Source organism: Podarcis cretensis (genome assembly GCF_951804945.1).
Source record: "Podarcis cretensis genome assembly, chromosome: 4".
NCBI lineage: Eukaryota > Metazoa > Chordata > Lepidosauria > Squamata > Lacertidae > Podarcis > Podarcis cretensis.
Window position 1 is genome coordinate 48,144,676 of NC_137173.1, and position 24,827 is coordinate 48,169,502.

General features: G+C 39.3%; 1 protein-coding gene across 2 annotated transcripts in view; it reads right to left on the reverse strand.

The window, feature by feature from the left end:
* Positions 1-866: 866 nt before the first annotated feature.
* The window catches only part of NRIP1 (nuclear receptor interacting protein 1), an 80,612-nt gene continuing 56,651 nt past the window's right edge, over positions 867-24,827 (reverse strand). The window contains exons 2-4 of one of the 2 annotated variants that reach the window (XR_013837700.1): positions 19,398-19,582; positions 3,501-9,739; positions 867-3,453 (exon numbers count right to left, since the gene is read on the reverse strand). Coding sequence is in view for 1 of the 2 variants with exons in the window: in XM_079972015.1 (XP_079828141.1) it covers positions 5,878-9,387 (3,510 nt within the window). In the remaining variant the exon portion in view is untranslated. Of the gene's footprint in view, positions 9,740-19,397; positions 19,583-24,827 lie in introns of both variants that reach the window. The other variant, XM_079972015.1, reaches the window with a different exon arrangement.

Below are 24,827 nucleotides of genomic sequence, written 5' to 3' on the forward strand. Positions count from 1 at the left end.
TCTACTGAATATCAATGGTGGTGCATACCTTAAAGAAAGAACTGCACTGTAAATGGATACACTGTGTGTCTCTGCATTCAGAGACACACAACTTTACTCAGTTTTATTTTCATTCGGATAAAGCCTCCTGAGCCCAGAAACTGCTTTGTACAGCTCTGCTTCTCAAAATTGGGGTGCCTAGAATCTAGCTCAGTCAAACCATTTTATTTCTCTCTCTCTCTTTTTAATTTGGTGGTTTTGCAGAATAACTGCAAAAGTAGAACGCTGCAAAACAGAAGGAAAGCATCATCTTCTAGCCCCATATAATGATCACAAAGACTTGACCGTATGCATAGCAATGGTCACCTGAAGAACAAATGACACCTCTGACATCTACTTTTGGTGGCTATGAAGCAGCAGCAGATGATAAGAGGTCCACTCCAAGTACTTTGAAGGGGAATCATGCTTGAATTAGAGGGCAGGAGCTGAATTTGTTGCAAATGGTGGCACAATTCATCTTGCTCATACTAATACAACTGCACTCAGAAGCACAGACTAGTAAGATGAAGGTAGATTAGCTGGTTGATTGAATAATCATAGGGCTAAAAGAACACAGGCCAAGCTCTTACTCTGGGTGGACTCTATGGGATTACATGGAATAAGTTGGACTGCTTGTGAGTTCCTGATCTAGGAGGAATGGGATGCGGTATGGATTGTATGTATAGCCTATACCTGGGACTTATGCATGTGGCTACCACAAATATGCACAGCTGTAACTGAATAGAAATCGCTGATCTTCAAGCAAACACACACCATCAGGGGAACTTTTGAGCAAGCATTGTTAGCCTACTTACTGGCTGGACAATAAATAGATTAGACCTTCAAAGTCAATGCATTTTTGTCATTTATTCAAATTTTCTGTAGGAAGTAAACACTGAAAGAATTAAAAAAAACCTCACACTGCAGTATGTACAGTTTTGTGACATCACATGAATAAATCATTTCCTAATAAAAATGAGAACAGTTAAATTAGTGAAATTCCACAATGAAAAGATTGCATAAACCCCAGAATTCTTGTGTGTGGTAATGAAACCAGTATTGCACATATCTAGCAATACCAGAATAGAATTGCAGTGGTTTGAAATGGAATAACAAAACGTTAATGTTTGCTTTTGGGGGTGGGGAGGTGCTCTTTACGTTTTAAAAAATGAAAAGGAAAAAAAGATTGACTTTCCCCCCAGACCCTTTCATTTGAAGCACATTCTTTCACAAAGCTAAAATACCACAGCAGAAGTCATGTCCAGAAACAGAATACAATTGTGTTTGACAAACATCTGGTTTGACTTAAGACATATTTGCCATTGCAGAGATGCATAGGGTCTCCCATGCATTTTTCATGCAGCAGGTAATTACAATATTAAATAAAACATTTTCTATACATTCTTCCAGACTTGCAAATGTATACATACATGCAAAAATTTTTAAACCTATGTGATCATATTTACATTTAATATATGGAATATACATAACAAAAAGATTAAAATGTTTTTTTCCTTTGCATTAGATAGAATACAAAATATGTATTTTTTCATTAAAGAAACCACTATTTACATCACTTTTTTAAAAATCAATTTCAACATGTATGTGTAACAAGTCTATATATTTACATATGTATACATATACATATATATAAAATATAACTTACCAGTTTACTCAACTAAAATGCAGCAGAGATAAACTGGCAACATTTTGTTGTCATTAATGACTGCTCTATCACATTTCACTGATGTTTTGCTGGGGGAAACTTAAATCATTTATTTCAAAAAAATGTAAATTAAGCACTTTATAATCTATTTTTTAAAAATATATAGCTTAAGAAGTAAATACATGGCTGATTTCCCTTTCAAACTGTTGTGTTCTATCTTCAGAGATGAACTGCTCTTACAGAAATGGGTTTTCAAGGTAATCCTAAACATGCTCAGAGGTTTTACTGAATTCCATCAGATTTCCTTTCAGGTAAGCAGGCATAGGATTCCAAATGTGCCACCCAATCCTACCCATGTCTATTTAGATGCAAGACCCACTGTGCTCAATTGGGTTTACTTCTAAGTGAGGAAAGGATTGCTGCTTTAAGTCATTTTCTCTAGTAAAATATAGTGCCCATGTTTTTCTGAAGTTCTAATTTGTGTTTGCCTTTACAGAATGAAATGAGAGAAATGTTCCGACACAGGTCCATATTTTTCCTCTTTCATACTATGTGGGAAGACAGCGAATTATTTTTTCTTCTGTCCTTATGATGAAACTCTTAATTTCATTCATCCTTTCAACTGTACCAATACAGGTCTCTAGTTGCAACTACAAAGTTGCAGGTCCATGAATTTAAATCTGCCTCCACTCATGTAAAATGGGGGCTGGGCCTCCACTTTGAACGAAAAGGGGTTAGTGGTTGAGAAACCCAGAACTCCCCCCCTCCCTTTAGTTTTTCCTCTTCTTCCTCTTCCAGGTAGACTGATGGATTAAAGTCCTGCTGAAAGAAGCCTTTGGAGAACAGCAGGGGGCTAAGTGTAGCTGTACCTGCATGTTGCCATCAGTCCCCTATTTTACACACAATTGGGGCAGATCAAAGTCTCAGGTTTAAGCACATAGCTATGCATCATAGTGTATAAATTGATCCTGTGTCAGATATTACACTGATGTATACCTGGCAGGTGTGTGCTTTGTATTCAGAACTATGTAACATGGTTACAAGCAAAGCATGGTCTTGCCCCACCTTGTTTCCTAAATTACATTTTACTGGTTAAGGCAGGTAATTACATATCTAAAATCTTTTTGAAATAATGTGTTCTACCCCGTTATTGAGATTTGTGGTGTCAATGAAATACATTACTGAGATGAAATGTACCAACTGAACTGCTGTCATTATAAGGTTCACTATGGGGAAAATTAATCTGCAATGTGTATTTGTCTATAAATACAGGTAAGCTGAGCTCTTAAAATATTTGTGCAAATAACTCCCAAGAGGAATATGTAAACTGTTAACTATCAGAATTGTCATCTCTAGCATCTGTGATGAAAAGCCCACCATCCACTAGAGTATCTTCCTAATTTAGAATATAGAAATGCAGTCTCTATGATTATACCAAGATAGTATAAGACAAAGGCAACTTATGGCCCACCAGATGTTGTCCCAAAAGCATGGCGAATAGTCAGGGGCGACAGGATCTGTAGTCCAATAACTCCTGGAGGGCCACAGGTTGTCAGTCCCTGATATAAGCTAACAGTTGTTTGTTATGAAATTAAAGTACACCTGAAGGCGCCATTGGCAACAGGAACAGAATGACTAAATGGTGGGATACAACAGAGCTTTAGCCAATTTTTTCATGTCAATTTGCACTGGAATTTTCCTATACATTTGTATTTCCTCCAGGGCTATGAATCTACTTGGTCTGTCATTCACAATCTCTCTCTCTCTCTCTCTCTCTCTCTCTCTCTCACACACACACACACACACACACACACACTTTTTAAAATATTAGTATTAATTATATAATGTAAATAATAATAATAAAGCTGTGATACTCTGTAGACTAACAGCTGGAACAAATATTTCTAATGCATTTCTCTACCAGGGCAAAGAGAAAAGGTGTTCAGCGATAAAATAAAGTAGTTTGAATTATATAGCTTTACAACTGATGCCGAGCTTATGGTGGAAGGTAAAACAAGATCTGGTTGAAAATATTTATCTTCTTGTATGTAAAAGCTTTATCCAGTCAGCAGTAATATATATGCTTTCACCATAATTAAAATCACTCATTGAGTTGAGATGCACTGAACTTGTCTGATTTTTTTTTCTAGGACATTGATAAAAAAAAATCCCCTCAAAATCAATGAAAGACTTCAACACATTTGAACTGTGCTGCAATAAACTTTTTAGCTCAGAAGAGTGTAATTTAAAAAAAAAACATATAGTAAATTATACAGAAAAGTGAAGTAATCAAAACCCAACTTAACAAACAGTGCAATTCTATACATGCCACTTAGAAGTAGGTACCACAGAAATCAAGGGGACTTATTCCCATGGGTGTATAAGGGTTTTGGGGGGGCAGGGACTTGGGCCCATTAGCCAAATTAGGCTTTGCAGCCATACCCACTCATCAACATGGCTCATGGGTGGGGGAATCCTGTTGTACAACCCTAGTGTATAGGATCACAGCTTAACTGATCTTCTGAGTTAGACTGCTACATGTTTAAAAGCACTGCAGTAGACACAGGTTTTACTGAAACTAAAATTCAGTACAAACTCAAAATATCCTACTTAGGTAAATTTTGTCTAAGAAGTTGGAGAGCGATAAACAGAACTTTTAAAAACTGCCATTCCGTTCTTTCAATTTACAATACTTCATTTCCCTTAATTCTGGTTTATTAAATATTAATTAATTTACCACAAACGATCTTTTCACTGACCACTAATATCAATACATATGCCACCTTCTTACCAAAAAGCCTTCTAAACTTGTCAGCATTTTCAATACTTCAGTAGTGCTCATACTGTAAAGCAAGACTGAGCTGATGGGAAAAGATACCAACATGATGCGTTACCTATTCTTTTTTCTCTCTTAAACAAAATGCAACATTGATTCTGGAAAATCCAAAGTTCACTAATGTGTTCCTTCACCAAGCATAAATGGGGAGAAACTGAAAGTGGGTGAGGGACATATTTTGCTACCAGGATTTTGCAAATCTAGCTTTATAAACTCATAGCCCAGGTTTTATATTTATTTCAGCTGAGTGTCCAGGGAAGGCATTCTCCAAATGCAACTAGAGAAAATACATAAGATATTTCTTGTGGTTCTCCCAGATATTAAAATGCAATCAAAAGCCATTAGGAAGCACCCAAAGGTTTCATTTCTATACATTTCTCCAGTTAACACTGAGGATGATTACTAATATGCTAGAGTAGACTAATGCCTTGGTCTTGGTGTTCCATTTACAAAAAAGGGGTTCTTCACATTTCATACATGTATGAAAACACAAAGTTATACTGCCCCAGTGCTTAAGAGTTTCAAAAAGGAAAATATATCATGCGACAGGATGAAATGCTGCAAAACACTCTGCCAGCAGTGTCAGCTTTATGCATTGCATGTGTAATACTAGTAGTTCCAAATAAGTACCTTTTTATAATACATAACCCAGAAGAATTGCTGCTACCTCTGTATTTTCCCCCTACACTGGCTCAGATATTTGTAAATAATTCCACCCATGTGGTTCAGCTTCCTGCCATGTTTTTAACTGGGACCTGCTGGTGAAGGGAAGGGAATAAATCCTGAGGCGCCAGGCAAAAACTTTTATATATAACCAGGCCTTTAGCTATCTGTGGCCTTTTAGAATTGGGATGTCTTTTAATTTATGTGGTGATTTTTGTTTGTAAGTTGCTTTGGGTTGCCCTAGGCAAGATAAAGCGACTGACCAAATTCAAGAAATAATAATAAAAAGTAATAATAAATTTTAAAAATAAGAATAAATCATATACATGACATCCAAGGTCCACAGGAAGATCATCTGCCATCATTTGTATGATTTGGAAACATATCAGGAAGCTGAACCCCATGGTTTTAAACCTTTGCACAAACACCAGCAGTCAGTTTTCTTATTAATTTTGATGTAACTAACATCTTGTGATGATAGGTGCCTGGTGACAAATTTCCTGTAAAGCAAAAATAAAAATAAAAAATTGCTACATGTATTTTAAATATCAGCAGAAAAAATTCATCAAACAAAACCATGTTTCAGTTATACCATGCTTTTCTCAAATCATGCTAGATTTATACAACACTTTTTTTTTAAAAAAAAAAGCAAAGATTTAAACCTGACTGTAAACACTTCTAATATGATTATAATTTACTCTGGTTCTTTTTTAATTGTTAATACTTTGTCTAAGAGTCCGTATACATTTCCATTCACATTGTGTTGAAGGGACACTTTATTACTTGAATGACTACTGTAAGTATTTCTTACATTATGAAATGGCATTTTACATTCTGCAACAGGCGATAACTCTTTCTTAAATGTGACAACAGATGAATGTTCTGTAAATGACGTATCACTCCAAACATCTTTGCCATGTGCTTCCTGAATATTAATGGAATTCCCACCTTTCTGTAACATGTAATATAATATAGGATTAGTTTTGGTCAGTCTTGGGGAATCTCGCTCATGTTCATTTTTGTCCGTATCTGTGATGACCCATTTTATAGGCCCCCTTTCTCTAGGTACATGGCAAACACTAAACTGGTCACATTCAGGTTTTGATGAAACTATGCCTCCCAAATGTTCAGTGAAGGGAGAACTGGCAGGACTCCTCATTGCAACTGAATACTGAAATGTTCGGTGATCCAAACAATTGGTTTGCTGTCCAGGATTTCCCATTAGCGTATGTACTGAAGGGACACTGAATTCAGTTTTGCTGTTATTTGTGAGGTTATTTTTTGTTCCTTTCTTTTTGCCATCAGTTACTGCTGAATTATTCCTATGCTGAGGCACGTCTTTTTCACAATTTTCTGACAGAAGCAGTTGTTTCAACACGTTAAATCCTTTGCTTTCTCTAGACCAAGTCCTATTTTCACTTTCATTATTTGAACCGTGACCTGAAGGGTATTTTAATTCAACATCAGTTCTGCTAAATTTCAATTCTTTCTGGTTGAGTCCAGGACCATACAAGGCATCTGCAGAAGACTTATGATTGTTTGCAGCATCAGATATGTTACCTTTCTTACCTTTTAGCAATTTCAAATGACCTTCTGAAGGTTCAGGATGCAGCTTCCTCTTCTTTGGGACTGTGCTGGGGCTTTTTGATTCCACAAAAGTCTGTTCCGCATTTCTGTGGCTCCTGTCCAGTTCATCTGCAGAATAGCTATCTTGACTCTGCCTCAGCAATCGACTTAGTAGGCCATTCTTTGAAAAAGAAAAGCCTTGAGGTGAGAGAGGGTTGGGTTTAAATTCCTCTGATGCTGGAGAAGTAGCTGAATGTCTCTCTAATGAATGAGCTATTCCATGATATTTCTTGCTAACACTTTCCCTTACTTGCTGTGCATTCGGATTCTGAAGGGCATTTGATTCCTCAGAAGGTTCAGCTTTTATTTTTACAGTCAATATTTGTTCATTCAAAGCCTTTTCTGTCGGGTCTTGTAAACTCTCTTCTTTTGAATGCATCCTCTCCTTTGTTTCAGTCATACCTTTGTTGGAGGTTCCCAGAAGCAGTTGGAGGACAGTGCGTCTTTCAAGTAGATTCTGGATTTCTGAACTGGGAAATCTTTGTTCAGCTGGTAGAGGCTGACTACTGACAATTTTGTTTTCTTCAAGTGCACCTGATGCATTAGTAATCAGGGAGCTATTTAATCCATCTATCAATCCAACTGGTTTCTCTGGGTTTAGAGTCATCATTTGTTTGCCTGTCTGCCTTTGCTCATCTATTGACATGGAAGACTGCATCCCACATTGAGCTAAGTTTTGCAAAAGTTTACTTGCACTAAAAGATGGATTTGTTTGTACAGTTTCATTTCTGCTCTGTTTAGTTCCTTGAATTTCTTTGTGTACTGTAAGATCTATCAAGTGTTTAGAAGCTGGATTAATTAGTCTTTCAGGCTGTATGATGCAAGTGTATGGTGGTGAATTATGTTTGACCAATAAAGGAGAATGGTGTGAAAGGTTGATGGGGGAATCCGCTTGTGTAGAATTTAGCAGAGGAGGAGTGTTTATTGGAGTAATTTGATTTGTACTAGAGCAATCTGTCATAGGAGTTCTGTTACCCATTGCTAAATTAAATTTTGTCACATCAGCTGAAACTAATGCACTCTCAGTTTCTGTGATTTTCTCAACATTGTCTTCATTTTTATGGCCAAGTAATAACTGAAGCAAAGTTACTTTCTGATGTGGATTGAGTTTTGCATTTTTAGAGGGACTTTTCTCTTCTACATTTTCTAGACAAGGAACTTTTGAATCCCAGTTGTGAAGTATGGATTGGGTTAAATTGTCTAGAGAAGCTGGCTGCGCAGAATCTGGTTTATTTGTTTTCTGTTTGAAAGATAAGTCTATAGGAAGACAATTAGAATGAGAACTTTCATCATCACTGCTGTCATCTTCTGTAAAACTTGGATTGTTGTCAGAATACTCATCAACCGTAGTTGGTGTACTACTCTCCTCAAAAATACTGGACCTTTCATTCTGTTCATATCCTTTAGTCTGCTTAGTAGCACTGTGATTTTTAAGGAGATGTAAAAGTAAACTACTGTTGGTAGGTGGTTTCATATGATTTTTTTCCATCGTTGTTTTGTAGCCTATGCTTTTAGGAGATGAATGAATTACCCCCATAGGACTCTGAAAATGTGTCATATTGCTTTTGTTGGTTATTGATTTGGTTGAAGATCTTACCTGACCATTAGGATGGCTTTCAATTCCTTTTGACAGTTTGAAATGGCCAACATCTTTCGGAACACTTTCTTTTAATCTTGCCATAGCAGCAAGTCTCTCACTTGCAATTTGACTTGCATTTTGTGCTTTCAGAGCATGTTCTCTGGAGTACTGCTGCAAGTGCGCTTCACTTGAAAGAAGCAAGGCTAGCTGACTACAAGCCACACTGGGTTTAGGAGACGTAGCAGGACTAGACCTTTTTTCCACCATGCTTGCAACAGCTTGTAATCTTGCAGCACAAGACAACGACTCACTCATCACCTTGGAACCACTTTGTCCTGTATGCGAAGATTCTATAAACCGATCTTTAACCAGATTAGCTGTTAGCTCAGGCAGACCAGTCTCCAGCTTTTCATCTTTTGCTTTGCTCTTCTTCAGGAGAGTCTTCAAGTGACTGGATGCAACACCATAGCACCTTAAGTCTTTCTCAACTTGCAGAGAATCGTGGCTAAGGGAATACCCTTGCTCCTTGAGGCTCTGCCTAATCTGTTGTGACAAAGCAACACTCTGCAGCCTAGAGCTGAATGACTGAAGCAAAGAGGCCAGTAATGTGCTATCCTGTTTGCCTTTAGGCACATTTTCAACCATGCCAGCTAACAAAGCTTCTTTTTCCCCATTTAAATCCACAATAGAATCAGACAAGCGTCTTCTCTTTGCTGCATTCCAGTCTTCAGAAGACTGCAATAGCCTTGCCTTTTTGTGATGCAGCATGCCAGAACCTTGATATGTATGTGTGTTAGCAACTGAACCATCTCTCTGACAGCTGGGAGATGTATTTCCAGAAACCCTGAAGTTCTGATCTTCTGCACCAGGCCCAACAGGCTTTTTGTCAACCGCAGAACCCGAACCTCCTGCTGCTTGATGCATTAGTAATCCCTCTAGGTAAGTTAGAACAACGGAATCCTGGTGCATCTCAGAGACAAGCTCTTCTCCATGAGTCATGTTCAATACAAGTATCCACAAAGGCTCCCTTTTTATTCACTTTAAGGACTAACTTGTTATTGGTGAACTGAGATTCAGATTAATAAGCAAGTCTACTGTTGCCTACAAAATGTGATGCAGAACAGGTGCAGTAGTCCTTGATTGATTCTCTCATTAAGTTTTTGTGGAAAACTAAAAGTTCCATTTTTATGCATCTCTGCTGCGGTATGCACATGCATTTATGAAGGTGATCCAGATTGACTTATTTAAAACATGGTTCCAGAGGAAACATATTCATATTCTTCTAGTAGATTTCTGCAGCTGAGGTTTTCTTTTTTCAGTCTTTTCTCATCATATTGCACATGCTTAATTCCTATGAAGCAAAAAAGGAAAAAAAATCAGCAAAAGTATTTTGAAGGTACCAAAATTGTATTCAAGCAAAAACAGAAGCACATCACACAGCTCTGTAGTCTTTTGATCAGCTAATTCTTCCTGAACAAACCAGCACCTTGCACTTTTGTTTCCTTATAAAGTGTTGCTTGAGAGCCCCTCTTCACACAAATGATAGGTTACAGCAGGCATAGGCAAACTCGGCCCTCCAGATGTTTTGAGACTACAATTCCCATCACCCCTGACCACTGGTCCTGTTAGGTATGGATGATGGGAGTTGTAGCTCCGAAACATCTGGAGGGCCAAGTTTGCCTGTGGCTGGATTACAGTTAATAGAATGTCCCAATACAGGCATTGAAAAGAGGGGGAGGGCACAATGGGCTGCACAGAGTCAGGGACAAACTGAAGCACCTTGGCTGTCCTGTCCCCTGCCCCAACTTGAAGCCACGGAATAATGGCAGAAACTGGAAAGCAAGCACTTGATGTTGGTGTCTGCCTTCCTTAACAAATACATGATTCAGATAGAGTTTACTGTGATACTGGTTATCATCATCATCTCAGAAAGAGGGACACCCCCTCTCCCTTTGGTATTCACTACTATACATGGTATTGTGTGTCACCATTTGGAAATGATCATGAAAGAGAAGAACACGGAGGCTTTTATGGAGCCAGCAAACTGCTAAATGTACCCTGTCTTCCAGAATAACAGGCTAAAGATATATCGGCATGGATAGAACAGCAAAGGATTTGGGCCACAGTCTAGAAAGGCTACTTTCCACGTATGACTATGTGCAGATTTTAATAACATTTTTTTGTACAGCCAATCAATTGGCTAGATTTATATGGAAAGGTGGGCTGCCGCTCCAGCCAAGTGAGTGGGCACATAAAAAAACCCAAAACTGACTGCTGACTTTGTTGCTCTGGACTTTTATGTGCCAATAAAGTTTTTTAAAAAGGGAAATGGTAAGCATTAAAAAATTCAAGACAAATATTTATTTCCTAACTTAAAAATGATGTAATAACTTTAAAACAAGTCTATTAACAAATCTCTGTCATAAGAGCCAGTGCCTAATGAATGAAGCATTAATCTAATGAGAATTAGCTAAAAATCAAAGAAAATAAACATCAAAATTAGTGTCAGTTATACAAGACCCACCCTATACCTGTGACTGTGAACTGTTTTAACCGCTTTTATTATTATTATTAATAATAATAATAATAATAATAATAAATAATACCGTATTTTTCGCCCTATAGGACGCACCGTCCCATACGGCGCACCTAGTTTTTTGTGGGGGAAATAAAGGGGGAAAATTTATTTCCCCCCCAGGCACGGGGCTGGGGAAGCCCGAGCTTCCCCCGACCCCAGCCCCCAGAGCAGGCAACTCTCTGCAAGCCGCGGAACCCCAGCGCAGGGCTCCCGCGCCTTGCGGAGAGCTACCTGAAGCCCCGGCGCGACTGCTCAGTGCGCCGGGGCTATGGGATAAGAGGCAGCTTTGCGCAAGCCGGGGGAGCCCTTCCGCGGCTTGCGCACAGCTACCCAAAGCCCCGGCGCGACTGCTTAGCGCGCCGGTGCTTCGGGGTGCAGGCAGCTCTGTGCAAGCCGGGGGAGCCCAGGGGGAACTCCCGCGGGCTCCCAAGGCTTGCGGATAGCTTCCTGAAGCCTGGAGAGGGAGAGGGGTCAGTGCGCACCGACCCCTCTCGCTCTCCAGGCTTCAGCGAAAGCCTGCATTCGCCCCATAGGACGCACACACATTTTCCCTTCATTTTCGGAGGGGGAAAAGTGCGTCCTATAGGGCGAAAAATACGGTACTTTTATTATTTATAATTTTAACACTGTTGTACCATGAACTGAAACCAGCTGGTGAAGGGTGGGTGTTAATAATAAATATTATACAAACTCTGATAACAAAAAATACCGCCTCCAGGGTAACTAAACTCTGGATACAATAGATATGAATGAAATATTTATGAAATAATTAGAATCCAGCTATTTGAGTATAAACAAATGTGTAGCAATGTATCATCAAATTGCAGCCTTTGATCTTTGACCCTTTGCATTATCTGCCACTTTTATGTCAACTTCTAGTTACTCTGTTTAAGCTTCTCCTACCTTCATCTGCCCCAATTCTCCTTCTCAGGGCCTAATTTGATTTCTGCCTTCTGTAGTCCCCACCATAGTCAACACCAGCTGCTCCCTCTGCCTCAAACAGATAGTGGGTCAGTCCACATGTGATACCAAAGCATGAATTGTTACAGGAACAAGCCCTGTGTTCATGTGCTGCTTTCCCCTCACATTTAGTAAGAATAGAATAAGGCTTAAAAATATGTTGTTTAGCTTTCAGAAATGAGGTGGCTAGTTACAAGTCCTATTTTTAAAAAATTAGTAACAAAAACTCATTAAACCGACTTTTGTAGAGTTACTAGATTTTAATATGGAGAAATGTCATTGTTCTACAAAATAAATTTGTCACTGAATGTCTATAAGTACTCCGAAAGTGATTCATGTGTTATGAACTGAGGCTGGTATGTGTGCGTAACTGTTCACACAAATGATTTGCTTGCGTGATGCGTATTCATAAAGGAGGTGACTCATGAAAGACATGGTGGGAACTTCCATGAGCAGAGAAAATGAGTATGTCAGCTTTTTAGAAGTTACACTTCAAATACTGGCTTGTGGAAACAAGGAGTTGTGTCTTTCCTCTCCCCAAATCTGTTCCAGGGAGTTCTCCAATGAATTGGAGCAGACTTTGAGGGTGCACAGGGCGCTGTAGGGGAAAAGAGAGCAAGAAGATCTGCTAGGCAAGTGAAGGTACGGTGTGTGAGCGGAACAGCTTCTGCACGTAGTCAAGCTGTTTCAAAACGAATGAAATTATAAGGACATGTTTCTACAGAATTCTTTTATGAGTTAAGAGTTCTACTAAACAGTGAAAATCTTACCAATATTATACTAAATCCACTACATAAATTGCCATACGAGTTAGTGATTTGTATGTGCGGTCTACTATTTTATGTTTGCTAACATGTCAAAAAAGGGGGGGGGGAATCAGTGATAGAGATCTGAATTCAGGACATCAAGAATTCACGGTAGTCTTGCAGCAGTTTCTCTGACCTCGTGTGGAGGATTTTTCATTAGTATGTTTTGATAATACATAAAAGAGATATAAATAAAAACTTTTAAGATTGTGATGTTTATGACATTAGAACAGCATAATTACCAGTCAACAACTAATATTTGGAAATTTGAAAGTGCTGAGATGATATGGGCCTAGAATATACAACTGTGGTAACACTACTGTCCTTTACTACAGTAAATAACTTCCACAGTATTTTCACACACCCCTTTGCCACCACAATATAGGTATCCTTGATGCATATCTGGTTCTCAATCAAGTGATCCTGAGATCTCATCCTCTGGGTTGAACCTAAGGCAAATAAACCCTTCTGCCCTCTTACTAAATATCTTTTTTAATTGGGAGAGGACTAGGCTGCATAAGCACTGTTTTCCTCACGTATCTCTGGATTGGGGGCAGTAATGCAGTACAGGAAGAAAAAGGTTATTTAGCTTAAACATTCACTCCAAGGACACACACTCTTAAGTAATTTATCAAATTTATGTTGATAAAATGTCAGCAATTTTGAGCAAAAGACATGATAGATAATCAGAAAGTTGTGGCCATAGCTCTTAGTAGAATGTTTTATATATGTCTTCATGAATGCTACGGAAAGAAAGTAATTGCAAAATAGCAAGAAAGGGCTATTTATCTTTGCTACTTGTTCTATTAATGATAGTTGTTGAAATGAATCTTACTACCTAAGTAGTGGAAATCAATACTGACACATCTGCAAATATCAGGTTTCCCATTCAAATCATTCTCCCAAGAATAAACATTGTACTCAGTATGAGAACTTCACAACCAATTAATTTGCAGCTTACATGACTAATAATAGTGTTATTAATTGGGGGGTGGGTGCAGACTCCCCATAATCCTAACTTTAATAGAAGGCAGATTTTAGCCAGTATTTGAGTATGGAGGGAAGATGCTAGGCCAGTGAAAAATACAGGCTGAACCAGTCCTCCTATTCAGAAAATGGTTGCTAGTGATGCCCTTAAGAGACCCAAGTACTGGGCCATTAAGAACAACTGACCATGCAGATGCTGTCCTCCCTGCCAACAAAGAAGTGCAACAGAAGAACTGAGAGAGGGAGGTTTCCAGTGGTAACGCGGTATGATGTCACCACAGGAAAAAAGGTATCCTTTTAAAACAGGTTTTGCAGCAGGTGTTTTGGGGAAGAAGAATGAAAGGCACTGGTTGGAGGAGGCTGCACGCAGAGCCTGGAGAGCCTGGTCCCCTTCTGCTTTGGATCCAAACATGCCAAAGCTATGAGAGAAGCAACAAGAGACCCCCTTGCAGTGTGTTGTTCTGCACTTCCTCCATCAAAACTCAGGTTATAAATGTGTGTGCAAAGTAAACCACATTTCATAAAGACAGGGCAGTTTCTGCTGCACTTCATTCCCAAGGAACACAAATCCTTGTTAGGGGCCCAAGACCCCTGGGATCTTGTTACCGCTCAGCAGAGATTGGGGTGGCCTGTAACACTAGGAATAAAATGGGAAATTGTTTTTAACCATATTTCCTTTCATAACATGCTTAAATCAGACGTAGCTTAGGACTGCACATTCTAGCCAAAACCAACATTCAAAACAGGGTATGTGGATTTAGGCTAATTTAACTTGCCGTAACAACTGCTTTCTGCTGTTCAAGGCTGTTATGGTTCCCATATTTTGCACTTCAATGGAAGCAACTGGTGGGGGCGAGAATAGTAGCCAAGTGTTAAGTGTCACAGGGAATGATATGAGGAACACATTACAGAGAGTTTATATGTGTACATATGAGGGAGAAAAACACTGTGTGAATTATTGAGAAATTAGCAGCCTGCTCTTCATATTAGGAAAATGTAACTATAAGATTAAGATTATGATTTAACGTTAGTATCAGTATAACATTCAAATTCAACTTTAAGTCATCTCTAGTCTTAATTATTGCATTATAATTGCATTATAATGTGTTGCATATGAGGCCTTCTTAGAAATGGATTCCTTGCCTATGGAATGGGAGGCCTGCCTGGTGCTGACATTAACATCTTTTCAGCAACAGACAAAGCTTTTTCTGTTTTTCTAGGTATTTGGTTGTTAAGATCTTTTGTATTTGGGTGGACATTTTAGCTGGTTTGAAAAGTGAAGCTTTACTAAAACATACACAATTCATGACACCACAGAAATCTGTTTTGAAATATTGATGGAAAACATCTAGTTATTAAAATGGACCACTTTAAATTATATATGAATCAAAATTAATATTTTTTTAGAATTAGGAAATGTATTTTGACATTATTGTGTTTCAGTACATTCCAAAGTCTCAGTCGATGCTTGAACAAAGTTAATTACATGATCATTTAACTTCAGTACTGAATTATTAATAGAAGAGTAAAAATGTAGATAAGAATGCATAAATAAATGTATCAAACTCAGTTATAAAAATGAATTTGAGAGCTGGAGAAGACTTGATCACAAAGTATATGCGTGCACACACCCACACCCATTATTGACAATACACATTTTGGGAAATATTCTAAATCACTATAAATAATTGTACTCTTCTTAAAAATATTTTATCATTACTGGAAAAAGAACAAAATTAATAACTGTTTTGAACTTTTAAATCCTATTGAACAATTATTAAAGTTGCAGTAAAATCCTATGGTTTGTTTACTGCTAAAATAGATTTGACATAGGCATGGTACAAGTTCAAGGTCACTGATCAGGAAATAAGATTACAAATAGGACTGATGTAACAGCTGGCTTCTGATCAAAGCTTCAGGGATTTTAATACACTTACCAGAAAATACACTGCATTTCCTTATATAGTGTAGTTTTTAAGGTATTATAAACAAATCCATGTATTTATTTTCTGTAGCACAGCATTCAAAACACAACATCAAACCCAGAGAAAACTAGTCTATGTTAATGAAAGAAGTGTTATTTTCTGTCACAAGCTATTGTCTGAATAAAGTAGGTAACCTATTGATTCATTCCAACCTACAGTTCTATTGTTAATCCAAAGCAGCCTGTGCATAAGTGCAAAGCAGTTTTGTGTGACCACAGGATGCTGCATTCCTATTATGACACAGCTCAGTGTTGAATAGGTTCCCCACCACCTTTTAAAACAAAGATCTCTGACATGGTTTGTATGGGTCCAGTGGCATCATTGAGATCTTCCCCTGGTGCCCATGAAGCCTCTGAGTTTTTGCACCAACTACCCCATGATGATGGGGTGATTATATTCTCCCCCACTTCCCCAAAAAAGGAGGTTTGAAGAGTGACATTGCTTCCAATTTCTTCTTTCAGATCTTTGGGCTAAAATCAACAAGTCCCGCTAGACGCAGTGTTTCTCAACCTGTGGGTCCCCAGATGTTGTTGGACTACAACTCCCATCATTCCTAGCCAGCATGACCAGTGGTCAGGGATGATGGGAGTTGTAGTCCAACAACATTTGGGGACCCAGAGGTTGAGAACCGCTGCGCTAGAGGAATGGATTCCTCCCCATCTCCTTATGCAACCTCTACATCCCTCCCCAAATCTGTTCTGGAAGGTCAGAAGAAAGCCCAGAGCAGGGTGCAGGGCAGGAGAGGGCAGACTGTTCCATCTGGCAAGAAGAAATCCTTGCCCTGACAGAACAATTGCCTTGGCACATGGCTGAATTCCATCTTGTGTGTTTTGTCAAGGCTAAAAAGATTAGTGACCCTATTACGTTTTGGAACAAGTTTCAGGAGAAATATATATAAAATTTTAATACAATTTATCTGCACTGTTGTAATATGATAATTCTCATGCCATGTATCATTATCTATTTGTACAAATATCCTGTGTTTTTGTTCTCACAACCAGGGACAATAAAAATAAACAGAGGCTTTGGGTGCTTTTGGGGAGCACAGAAGGTTACAGTAAGGAAGATGGGAAGATGTGAGAGCCATTTTCCATTCACAATACGTTGGGTACAGCCCTATATTTGCTTAATGGACAAAGAAATAGGCGAAAGGATGGGGAATCAAAGTATCTTAGGCACAAATGCTACAAGCAGATATATGCTGGATACAAGTCAACTTCAAACCTAACTAGGAGGTTGTTGTAAACCAGGATCGCTCATCACCGCACAATGTAACTTTGATACTGTAAAAGTTAAGCTAAGCTTTGCCAAAGTCTAGATCCACCAGCACAGGAGGTGAGGGGGGCGGGGAGGACCACATCAGACCAATGCTTTGCTCTGACCCATTCACATAGCACTAGACTATAAGTGTCTATCATGTTCCAGTCCAAGGGTCACACTCGCCAATTATTCTGTAATAATTGTCTTTCAAATTGTGAGCTCTGGTTTGGGGAATCCATTTTTTAAAAAATCAAACTTAAACATATCATGTAACTGATGATACTGTAACCAAGCAGTAACTTGGCTCCTTAAGTCTTCCACTGGGTTCAGTCTGGGTTCCCTCCCTGTAAGGCCCAACCATTCCCTATAGGTCACCCATTGTCTATCCATATTAATTCTCTTAATTGCAATTGCTTCAGTGGGGGATAGCCATAAAGGTGCTTTTCTTTACAGCAAGTTTTTATATTTATCCCAAGCTCTATACAAATCCTTCCTAACAATCTGTTTTGTAAAACCTTTATAAACTTTAGCTTTCCCATACATACCAAAGGCATGCATGCCAGCCAAATTTCGTATCATGGCCTTCCAAATCTAAAATGTCTGCATTTTCAATTCAATCCATTCCTTTAGCCAACACAAGAAAGCTGCCTCGTTAAAAGTCTGGCAGGGCAAAGCCTCCTCTTTTATATCTGTCCAATTTTTATGTTTAATTTGTGGCTTTCCCCCCTGCCAGATAAATTTAGAAATATATTTTTCCCTTCTTTGAGGCTACTTAATTTACTTAAAAACAGCCTTTCAATAAGGTTGATGGGAGGAGAGCAAAACACTGTCTCTTAATCTGCAGGGCATGTTCTGTAAATATCAACTGGCAGTGTTTCCTACCCCACCTTTTTTTCTGTTACCAGTGCTTCTCTCAGCTACTGACTCCAAGAAGAGAGGAACTGCCTGCCAAAGAAAGAATGATCTCTGCAGTTCCTGAACGCATACTTAGGCTGTTCTTGAAGTCAGCAAGTAGGAAGGAGTAGCACTACCTATACAGAAAATACTGAAGATAGTGGTGCTAGTGGAACTTGCTAGACATAGCGGAAAAAGCCACCATCTAGCACAACTGTTTCTTCCAACTACACTGGGATAGGTATCATTTATTTTAAAATATTTATAGGCCACTTTTTCTGAGTCAAACTATCAAGAAAGCTTAATGTAATAACAATTTAAAATTACAGCTTCAACAATAAAACAATGGAATAAGAAACAAATTGCCCATAACTTCAATAAAACATCAATACTAAAATTCTAACGCTCCTACAATATAAAACACAATTCCACCTTAAAAATATCCCTAATTGCATTGCCCTCACAAGACAGGTGGCTGCATTTTGAGCCAGCTCAAACAATAGCAGCACACAGGAACAAAACAAACAAACACACTTAAAGCTTTTGCAATTAAAGTTTTCCCCCAGGAAAAACTTATTTCCCCCTCCTTGAAAAGCACTACTATTGACCAGAAAATTGAGCCACCACTTTATGTGGTCCTCCTTCGTAAGTACGATATGGCAAGATGTAAATACTATAAATATTCCCAATTTGCCATGAATTCATGATCTTTTAACTGTATTGCTACAGCAGAAAAGAAAAATATGCCATTTGCCAGCAGGGAAAAATGAGCAGGGCTGGAGTGGCAGCAACACATTTCCAGTGATGGTGCTGCACTCCCCAGGATACGTAAAGCAGTGATGAAGTCAGGGGAGCTCCAGGTGGCACTGCTGCCAACTTAGAGCTCCCCCAACCTTACCCCACTGCTACTCCATACTTCATCATCTGCCACTGCCGCTATTTACCCTATGCAATCTAGGTAGCAGTAAAAGACATACTTAAATGGGCCAAACAAAAGCATTCTCCAAGTCACCAGTCAAGACATACAAATTTGAATTTGATACTGTGTTAAATCAACAGTGTTACCTAGTTTGGGTTCCTACCTACATGTATTTTTAAATGACAAAAAGCATACAGAAGTTGTGTGCATAAATTGCACTTAACTGTGTGCATGTAACTACAGAAATTTAATTAATAGTCAACCCTAATGGTCTTGAGAACACCTTCCAGTGGTTGAATTAGATTTGGAGATCCATGACAAATGAAAAAAACAAAAACATCATTGCTGATGACCAGAGAGCTTTTGAATCATGCCAGTTGTAATAAATAGGATTCTACTTCTGCTGCAGAGCTAACAAAGGGACTTCATGGGAGAATAGCATGCAGCTCTCCTTATGGACACAGCAGTAGTGAGATGTTACAGTTGTGGGGTGACGGCAGGCAATATCAACATACTTCACTTGTGCCTTGGCATGAGCTGCTGACATAAGGGAAGCTTACCAAAAATAAAAAAAATCCACCCCACTCAAGTTTATGTCAAGATTGTGGAGTCTGGATTACCTGATTTTGTTTGCAGAGTTCATCTGATGATCCTCCTTTTGTTTCTTTTTCTGGACTTGGTTCAGACGGCTGAGCATGGACAATCTGCCACTTTTCAGTTTATGTCTTTTTCCTTCTTGGAGGCTACTGATGTGTTCATGCACTGTTTTAGTAGATGTACATATGCCCTCAAATACCTCAGTAATCTGTAAGAGAAGAAAGAAAAAAAGATGTTGTAAATTATGCAGTTTAGAATTTTAAGCGTTTACAGTGGTACCTCGGGTTACAGACGCTTCAGGTTATAGACGCTTCAGGTTACAGACCCCGCTAACCCAGAAATAGTACCTCAGGTTAAGAACTTTGCTTCAGGATGAGAACAGAAATCGTGCTCCGGCGGTGCGGCGGCAGCGGGAGGCCCCATTAGCTAAAGTGGTGCCTCCTATTAAGCAATGATATACTGATACCAACTTCACTCTCACCCTGAACCTTAGAGGAAGAGGACTGGTGCACAAAGACAAATCATAGATTAATGGAATATAAATTGTAAGCGAACACAAAATGAGAGAGGATATAACTTTGATACTGCTTATATAATGTGGAAGTTAAGGCATGAGCGTAAATGACAACGTTCTGATTTTTGGTGCGTCAGTGAATTTGTAAAGAGTAATAACCCTTGTTTTAAATGGATGGTTTTTAAAAATCTTAGAATGTTTCTTTATTTGATATTTTCTTTCATTGCACGTCTATTTCCCGCCAGCAGAGGACCACTAGATGGATATGGATAGGTGAGGCTGTGAAGTATCTGCAGTCCCAAAAAGAATGGACTGTAGGGCTCAGGGAATAGGGTATAGCATGCAGTGCAAGTCTAAATACAGAGTGTGCCTCCAAATATTGTGGGATTCCAAAATAAACCTAGGTTCACCAGCAGGGCTTTGGTAGACAGCCAATAATCTGCTCTAGCAGTGGTCTGGAGTGGAGTCCACCATGACCTGAAATAATCTCTACCTCCCCAAAGGAGCTCTGTTTCTGAGATGTATGCTCCAGCTGAGCTGTGGTATGTTTTGTAGCCTCTTGTACTGGTGTACTGGTAATGCCTGGCAATTGCTTTCTTTCTCTACTTTTTATTCCTGCAAAGCTGACATGAATCAAGACCTCATCTTAAAAATTCCTTAATTTTTAGGGTAGGGTTGGCTGCTTGACGGTATTAGTGGAATCTTTTAAGTTTTGCTTGGTATGCAAGTTAAGATAAATCACATTCTTATACTAATTACATATATAATTATGTGCTCTTCTTTAAAAGCAATTGCATACAGTTACAAAGAAATTTCTTCATTATCCCATGTTACGTAGGAAGTATTGCAGAGGTACAAAGAAGGTTCTAATTGGCACTTTCTGTATCAAGGTATCTTCAGATGGGATGTTTATTGGAGCATTGAATGGAATGTGTGCAGTTTGAGATTACTTGAACTTACAGACATGCAACACTGGCAAAACAGAAATATTAAACCAACAAAGAGCACTGGACACAGAAACAATTCTCATTCTGAATATATTTTCATTTTCTTAAAGTAATCTCCGACTAGTTGAATATACAGAATTGGCATATATGTGGCAATATTCGTGGAGTAGACCCTCTGAAATAAATGGACTTAATTACACTGATTTCTCTGGGTCTACTCTGAGAATGATAAGTCAATCACCCCAAATATTTCCAGAATTTTTTAAGCAGTTATTTTTAAAAAAGAAAGCAGCCAACCCTACTCATGGCTGGCATGCTGTCTCTATTCCCCAAATGATAGATACTAATTAGCACTAATTGACAACCTGGTTTGCTTTCTCAGGAAAGCCAGGTCAAAGATTAAATAGGGATGGAGAAGAACTATTATGTGAGCCATAGTTTATAAATGTGACAAAGATCAATCCCCGAGACAAAAACGTGAGAAGTCTAAAGTTCCTAACCACTATCTGGAAGAATAGTTCATTAATGATGTAAAATATTGTGTTTTTCCATCTAAATTGAAAACAGAATTTAGAAAGAATCAACCTACACCTTGTCTAAATAATTTAGAGAAAGATATAAATTACAGTAAAAGTAGTTGAAGTTGTAGGAAATCCTTCATTTTTACCCTATTGGAGGACATCCCTTTAAATTTAGTAAGAAGGAGAACTTTACCCAGTGCTAAATCAAGTGTCTGTAACTTTATATGAGAGACCACTTCCCCCTATATTTAGGCTTTGAAATGATCCATCTTCTAAAAGAATCAAGGTCAGAATACTCAGTACTCAGCTTAAGCAGTCCAACGAAGATAAATGTTCTCTATTTTACTGTGCTTCCTTCAATGTCATCATGACTATACACTTTGTAACCCAGGTCCATTACCAGAGGATTATCTTATCTTTTTTCTTCTGAAACACCAGCTTGTTTTCACTGGTTTAAACTTTGTTCTTTAACAAGAGACAGGTGCTTAAGGTTTATTTTTGGTGAATTCTAAGGTAATATTCAACCAACTTTTGGTCAGAGTAGACTCACTGAAATTAATGAACATGGCTAGGTTAGGCCCATTAATTTGAACAGGTCTACTTCAGAAGGGCAGGGTATAAATAATAAAATTGTGTGAACTCTGCAACACTCTGGACCTTTGTCTCTCAAGTTAAAATTGACTTGATTATGGAAGTCTGGAGTCTGAATATAACAATGGAAAAAGCTGGGGGCGAAACATCATATTTCTTCTGTAGTTTACATACAATTTAACCTTAAGGTTGTATCCAGTGGTGTCCCTTGCACTGAAGGAAAGCCCAAACTGGGCTCTGTAACCTGAACAAGAAGAGAAGGGATGCTGATTCCGCCTTCCTCCTTGGGACAACCTAGTATGCAGTTCTGAAGAGTTCATCAACCCTTTAGAGTAGACCTTGGAAGTATACAGGAGGCTGAATCCAGAGAAGATTCAAGATCTTAAAGAGTGAATCAGCTAATACTACCTCCCTGACCACTCTGCTGATGGAAGCCTCATCTGAATCAAAGGCCGTTCCATCACTGTAAGAGGTATCAATGAATGAAACCCTTGATTTTGTTTATTTTTCATTTTTGTTCCACATTTTAACCAAAGGAATGTTACCGCCATAAGACATTAAAAAGATTTAAAACACACCAAATACTGCAATACTAATGTCACAACCAGAACAAAGTACTATAAATTAGTAGTATAAATAATGGAATTCCTTCAGCAACTTTTCCAACTCCACAACTAAGGGCTAAAAATGTGTTATGTAGCAAATCCAGTATCAGATTTCCTGATGTTCTTTCCTCTAACTTTTAAAGAAGCTGTGGGGGCTCCAATTTTCACTCAATCAGTGGCACTAAGGAAGGGGGGCATATCCTTCACCTCCATATTTTTCTCTCTAAATTACTACCCCCAAATCTGTTATTAAACCAGTAGTGGGGAAAAATACATGTATCTGTACTGTGCCTACATTTTCTCCCCTGGTAAGCTAATAGCAGCTTCAGGAAGAGAGAGTTGATTTTGATAAGGAAAATCATGTGGGAGTTGGGAAGGAGGGGGGAAAATCACTTCTTTCCTTTTATGAACAAAATTAGAGCCCCTGTGATTGCTTTCAAATGGGGAATGGGAGAAATCACAAATTTGCTGTGTTACATCTGTTTCAGCCCTAAGACCTAGAGCAAACTGTGATGTTTTTAATATGGTCAAAGATGAGAGAGAACCTTGGCTTGTATAAACCACGGGCTAGGCTAGTGGTCAGCAAACTATTTCAGCAGGGGGCCGGTCCACTGTCCCTCAGACCTTGTGGGGGGCCGGACTATATTTTTTTTTGGGGGGGGGTAAATGAATGAATTCCTATGCCCCACAAATAACCCAGAGATGCATTTTAAATAAAAGCACACATTCTACTCATGTAAAAACATGCTGATTCCCGGACCGTCTGCAGGCCAGATTTAGAAGGCGATTGGGCTGGATCTGGCCCCTGGGCCTTAGTTTGCCTACCCATGGGCTAGGCTCTAATGCAACCCTTTACCATTGTCTAGGCTAGTGGTAAGGATAACAATTCATGCTAGATAGTGGGAAGGAGCCAGAGGAAAATAACATGAATCCCAGAACCCACTTTTATTTAGCAGTGCTTAATTACACCTGTAGGGACGCAGGTGGTGCTGTGGGTTAAAGCCTCAGCGCCTAGGACTTGCCGATCGAAAGGTCGGCGGTTCGAATCCCTGCGGCGGGGTGCGCTCCCGCTGCTTGGTCCCAGCGCCTGCCAACCTAGCAGTTCGAAAGCACCTCCGGGTGCAAGTAGATAAATAGGGACCGCTTACCAGCGGGAAGGTAAACAGCGTTTCCGTGTGCGGCTCTGGCTCGCCAGAGCAGCGATGTCACGCTGGCCACGTGACCCGGAAGTGTCTCCGGACAGCGCTGGCCCCTGGCCTCTTAAGTGAGATGGGCGCACAACCCCAGAGTCTGTCAAGACTGGCCCGTACGGGCAGGGGTACCTTTACCTTTAATTACACCTGTACTGAGCATTAAGAAAAGAATAAGTGAAAAAGCTGTGAAAGCTGTGTCAAAAACCATTGACCAATCTAACAAAATCTCTACCCATGGTATAACAAATGAGAATTTTCAAATTACATACTAATTTGTTATCAATATATTAATTTTTCTGAGGAAAAAATTCACTGGTAGATATCAACAAATAATGCAAATTCTATGACAACAGAAGAAGGACAATCTGGTTAGTGTAATCTCACATAGACTGTTCAAGAAGCAAGCTGAGCAGCTTGGGGAAAGGGGGAATAACAACAGCACCAGAAATGTGGTAGCTAAAAAAAGAGGGCAGGGTAGTGCCAATGGGTTTTGAAAACCTGAGCAGATAGGTGGAAAAAGTGGTTTAAAGCACAGAAGGGCAGGGATTGTTCATTTTAACTGCTTAACATTGCTTTTCCAGAAGCTCAAAAACATCCACAGAATCAGTACAATAACAATTAACAAAACAGGCCAGAAACAAAACAAATCTATCCAGAGTTTATCAATATAGAAGTTTCATTCCCCCTCTGAAATTCTAACTTGCATGGAAACTTCAATATTTCCTCAGGCAACTACTTTCTTCCTAGCTGTTGATATCTATACTCAATAAAAGGATATAGCAGTTAGTAATGTTAACAGGACGCAGGTGGCGCTGTGGGTTAAAGCCTCAGCGCCTAGGGCTTGCCGATCGAAAGGTAGGCGGTTCGAATCCCTGCGGCGGGGTGCGCTCCCGCTGCTCGGTCCCAGCGCCTGCCAACCTAGCAGTTCAAAAGCACCTCCGGGTGCAAGTAGATAAATAGGGACCGCTTACAGCGGGAAGGTAAACGGCGTTTCTGTGTGCGGCTCTGGCTCGCCAGAGCAGCGATGTCACGCTGGCCACGTGACCCGGAAGTGTCTCCGGACAGCGCTGGCCCCTGGCCTC